Genomic DNA, 5,949 nt, shown 5'->3' on the forward strand with positions numbered 1-5,949 from the left:
ACCTATCTCCCTCTTTTTTGGGGAAATGAAGAAATTAAATTAGGACTGCTTTTTAAAAATTGTGTTTCTCCATGGATATGTGATCGGTTGACACCAAAAATAAGGAGATGATTATAATTAATTAATTAATTTCCTTCTCCAAATACCCAGTCACAGAAATTTCTCTAAATCTACATATATAAAGTTTCTCGAAAATTTAAGTATAATAATTTTCATTTACTATTTAAATACAATCTGAATTTTCATATTATACCTTAAAATTTTCGATTCACAACTTCAAAAATCAGCCAAGCCCCTAGCTTGTTTTTGGCCTTTAATATTAAATATATATGTTGAGTATTGTTCACGGCCTGGTTAACAGCCCGCACCGAGCCGAAACCGAAATTCGATTTGATTCAGTTCGGTTTTAATTTTTTCGATTTTTGGTTTGGTTCGATTTTTTAAGCTCGGTTCACCCTCCCGAATTGAAAATCATTTTTTTAATTATTTTTAATATTTAAATTGTTGTTTAATATATTTTAATTCTTTTATATTTTTTATTAATGAATAAAAATAAATTAATTAAATAAACAGCAATTCGGTTAAACTGAAAAAGCGAAAATATTTTGGTTTTTAACCGAGCCGAAATGTGAAATCCGCTTCGGATATTTTGGTGAATTCGGTTAGGTTAACAAAAAATTTTTATCCACTAATTCTCGGTTCGATTTGGTTGGTTCGGTTCTAAATTTCTTAAAATTCTATCCAAACTTTTAAATTTTATCACAAAATAATATATTGATTATTTAATTTTTTTAATAAAAATAAATTTCATATCTTATTTTACGACATATAATATGAATTTTTTTAAAAAATATTAATTAACTCAATTATTTGACAAGACATTTGAAAAATGGATTTATCGTAGCAATGTAGCAATATTAAATTTGGGCCGGGGAAATATAATTAACTGGCATCACATTCCTCCTTTGTTAAAATATATCCCCATAATCAGAGTAACATGTCTATCAATAATGAAAATATTTTGAATGTTTCTGAGTCTTATGATCAAACCCCACCTGGAACATGAATGAAAGAATGTTTAAAGAACTTGTATAATTGGCATCATATTTTTGCACGACTGATCAGTATAATACAATTTTTCTTGTTTAATGTTGCTTCCGTGAGCCTGATTATTTTTCTATTGTGTTTTGGTCTCTGGTCATGTGCGTGTTTCAACATTTATAGTAGGATGAAACAAGCTCTTGACCTTTAACAAATTGCTCACTACTCAAACAACTCGTACACTCTGAAAACAATCTTACATTAAAGTTTGGATGGTGTATGAATATAACTAGGCGAGATGAAAATTTTAATCCGTTCCTTCATGTATATATTTTTGTTTCCTTCGAATAGTAAATTTTTTTGTTTTTTTCAAAGGTAGTGCTTGAGAGAACTTTTAGGAAGCAATTCTCAGTTTTTTTTAACAAAATTTCACAAAATTTTATCACTAAGGACATGATTGGTATGTTGGAAAGGAATAAGGTAGGAATGAAATTAACTTTGAAATGGAATGAGATTGAAAATAGAATTATTATTTTATTTCATTCCAAGATTGGTACTATTGAAATAAATAAGGAATGCAATGAAATTATTTTTAATAAAAAATCATATTTTAACTACATGTATCAAAATAATAGTTATTTATAAGCTTTTTATTATTATTATTGAAGATGTATCAATTATATATTATAAAATTATCATTATATAGTTTAACTAATTTAATACTTTATTTTATAATATAATAATAACATAATTATTTTTATTATATATTATAATATATTCTTATAATTATATAATAAAATATTATTTTACATAATTTAAATAGGGGAAAAAATTTTATTCTTAACAATGAAACATAAAAAAAAAATTAAATTCATAACTTAGTTATTTATATATTTTAGTTATATAGATTAAAATGAATTTCAAATGACCTCATTACTAGATAAACTTGATATAATTCACATGAATTACTAAAATGCGTGAATTTGAAGATTATGAATTTATGATTTATAACAAATATATATTTCAAATCCATGATTCCTCCCAAGCTCAACCTTAATGCATTTAGCTAGAAAAATCGAACTTGAAGTTATTTGAAATATATTCTAAAATCTTTTCATCAAATCCAAATCAATTAAGCTAAAAACCGACTTAATTTACAAGTTTTTTTTTAATATTTTTCAAACTTAATTTCCTAATTCACAGTTTTTTTTTAAATAATTAAATGGAATTGCTATTCAGTACGTAGTCTGTACCACTTCTCTTCTCACCAACTCTTGCAGCATATCATTCCAAGAATCAATCGGACCAGGCAAACACCAATGAACGCAATCATTGGGAATTGTCTGATTTACCCCTGGCCAATGCCCGTATTTACTCGGGTGCCCGTCCGCCCTCAACACCATCGGCTTCGTAACATCAAACAACCTGAGCTTCACTCCAGTTCTCCTCCCTACAGTCCGTGCGATTCCCAGCTCCTCCAACTGTACCCTATACATATCCAACTCATGCCCCTCCATCTCCTTCTCATTCCTCCCAAACGGCGCCGTCCGGACGCAGTCCCCGCCCTTGTCCCACGGCCCGCCCTCGAAATGCGACGGCGCGAACGTCCTCAGAAACGCCACTCCCTTGAAGCCGCCCGCCGCCGCCGCGCCGTTGATCGCCCGGAACGCCGTGCGGAAGGCCCGGCCGTAGCTGAAGGTCGACGCCATCTGGGTGACGTTGGGATCGGCGCAGTAGAGGCAGCCGGCGAGGCTGCCGTTGAGGTAGAAGTATGTGGGGCGGGAGAACCAGTGGCCGGCGGAGATGATCAGGAAGTCGAAGGCGGCGATTTTGGCGGTCCACGCCTCGTCGAATTCGTCGAGGTAGAGAAGGAAAGGGCGGGTGATATCGTGGGGATCGGATCTTCTTGTTCGGACGAGATAAGGGGAGGAGATGATGGAGATGTTGAAATTGTATTGTGTGTATTGGTACAGAATGTTTTCGTCTGTTGGCCTCGAGACATCCACTGGCCGGACAACCTACCATCATTCAAATAATTAATTAATGGGTGATGCTACATGTATACGGAGTGTTATATGTTGGGTTATACGTTGCACTTGAAATTACATAAATATCCCTAATGTATTTTGGAAAAAAAATTTTCAAATCAAGTGGAGAAATAATTTTGTAATTTCATGTGTAGTGTGTAACACAATGTGTAACTCAATGTGTACCTGTAACATTTCCCTTAATTAATATACATAAAATATTGTGTTAGTCCGATGATTCACTCAATGCGTAAAAAATAATAATTATAGACATAATATTTATGAACATATATAAATACACACTAGTATAAGCGCACGCATTACATGATGTATATTTAAAATAATTATTCGTTATTTTCAAATTATTGAATTTTAACCATTTTTTTAATTATGAATGATATAACTATTTAAAAGTTTAAAAGTATAGATAAGATTTAAAAAATATTTAAATAATTTAACATTTTTAAAAAAAAAATTGGTGATTGTTACTTAATAAAGACAACAAAAATAGTTGCTATGAAGATATGATGTTTTATAACATGGTATAGATGTAAATTCTATTTTCCTTTAGTTTATTGTAGAAATCGAAATATTTATATAAGTTTCTTAACTTTATTATTGTTTCATGTGATCGGTTTTTTTTCATGTATTGTGCAAAAGATTCTCCCAACAACTGGATGATATTAAATTCTATAACTTACAAAACAAATTAATTTAAGTAATTAAATAATTTAACTTGCATAACTTAAATCCAAAACTTTCTTTTTAATAAAAATTAAATTTTCATAATTTTTTGTGATATAGTAGTTAAAATATAATCGAATTTAACTAGTTTTATTATTTTACAAGGTACAATATTTCTTTGCGTCTCCACTAAAAATTTATAGAAATAAATTTCAGCTCAATTTGGTTCATATATGTTGGAAATAACTTGGAGAAATTTCATGCTACACTTGATAATATCCAAATCGTGCACATGAAAATATATATTTTTCCTTGTATGTAGAGTCTGTTGAGAAAATTATGAACGGTATGTGTATTGACTATTGACAAATATTCACCCTAAAATACAAACAATTATTATATATATGCATGAAATTTATAAAGACTTACTCACAATATGGTCATACCCACATATTAATATAACTCTAAATTAATTTTATTGGTGAGTCAAACATGCTCGCCCTTTATATTTATACATATTGTTTTTTTTTAATATTTAAAACACAATTTCGTCTTAGCACAAGAAACAAACCACTAACCAAATACCTCCAATATACTAAATTAAATTCCTATAATTTCAAACAAAGTTATATATAGAAACAAAATTGAATGGATGTAATTAATTACAATATTATGATAAGAATGAATTGAGATGGCCGGCTTGCATAATAAAGTAGGAAAAATCAATATAGCAAGGCCAAAGCCTATATATGTTAGTAAAATATTTAAACTAATGGCATTCAAGCACCATTTGGTCAATATAATCCCTTATTTCACCTAGCAACTAATTAGTACTCCTATTTTGTCGTCCCAATCCTGTCTTGATGGAGAGTCAATACCATTTACAATAATTATAACCATATAAAAATATTTTATATTGTTTACAATTTAATTTAATTTAAATATATAAGATGAAAGATATTTGATTGGAAACATTAAAAGGGGCGGCTCTAACTTTTATATATATATTTCATGTGTTACAAGCCATATTAATCAGCCAAGCAATTTTAAAAATGTATTATTAATTAGACAGTATTAATTATTTTGTCACATTAGTAATATTATTCCTCCTAATTGTAATAAAAGCTTAATTAATTATCAAACTACAGCTCCTAAGCTCTAATAACTACGAAACATACTTACAGTAATCAATAAACTAATCAAGAAATTACCCAAAAATCAAGTCTTGATCCCAATTAATTGCTAATTAATTACGACCAGTAAGCAAGATGGAGATGTATTACTTACCCGCGACAGAAGGCAAATCAGAGACTGCATGTGATTCCTCGCCACCGAATCTCCGACGAACCCCAAAGATTTCCCCTTCATCAGTTGCAAAAAACTCTGCGGATCGAACACGGGGAGCTCGCAATCATCGGGCTTCCATCTCCACTTCATGAACCCCGTGTCGGGCCGCCCGAACTTCATGCAGTTCTGGTGCTCCTGTATCGTGTGGCATGTCGTGTTCGTGTAATACGGGCCGCCGGGATTCGGCACCCACTCCCCGGAAAACAAGTCGCAGGTCGTACTGGATGCCGATTCGCCGCCGCTTCCGGCCCGGTAATCGACGACTTCTGCTGGAATGAATACGGTGGTCTCCGGGGGTTTTCTGTAATCTGTGATATTGAAAGGAAGAGTGAATTTCTTGGGGAAGAAAGGGAAATATAGGGTGAAAAAGATGACGATGGAGATTAGTATAGTTGGGAGAAATTTGGGGGATCTTTTTCGGGCTTGGTGTTTTGCTGAGGGAATTTCAGAAGCTTGAAGCTTCATTGAATGAGTCTTATCGGGAACACAGAAAACCAAGTTGGTGGAGATGACAAAATGTCAAGAACACTGACCGCTTTTCATTTATATATTCAAAAATATATATATTTAATATTTTAGTTCTTTAAATTAATTAATTAATTTGTGTTCTTTTCCGAATAAATTAAATAAGTTACTATTTCATCTTTTTAAAAAAATATTATATAAGTTACTGTTAAAAAAACGTGCATTTCTTGCTTATGAAAATATTGCAGTAAAAAAATCGAACTAAAGTTTGTATAAAAATAAATTTATGACTCTAATCTCAAATTTTCTAAAAGAATTGACCACGAAGAAGATCTCATTCCACATGAGTCAGAGTCCATTGACTCATGTTGAGGTTAAATCAAGG

The 5,949-nt window shown here is 31.3% G+C and overlaps 1 protein-coding gene across 1 annotated transcript; it reads right to left on the minus strand.

The window, feature by feature from the left end:
• Positions 1–2,152: 2,152 nt before the first annotated feature.
• On the minus strand, positions 2,153–5,609 carry LOC140883729 (protein trichome birefringence-like 19). Its single transcript, XM_073290308.1, has 2 exons — positions 5,040–5,609; positions 2,153–3,059 (listed from the first exon to the last, which is right to left on the minus strand). The coding sequence occupies exons 1-2, from the start codon at positions 5,562–5,564 to the stop codon at positions 2,277–2,279; spliced, it is 1,308 nt and encodes a 435-aa protein (XP_073146409.1). The 5' UTR covers positions 5,565–5,609; the 3' UTR covers positions 2,153–2,276.
• Positions 5,610–5,949: the final 340 nt, after the last annotated feature.

This window comes from Henckelia pumila, chromosome 2, assembly GCF_033568475.1.
Source record: "Henckelia pumila isolate YLH828 chromosome 2, ASM3356847v2, whole genome shotgun sequence".
NCBI classification, from domain to species: Eukaryota; Viridiplantae; Streptophyta; class Magnoliopsida; order Lamiales; family Gesneriaceae; genus Henckelia; species Henckelia pumila.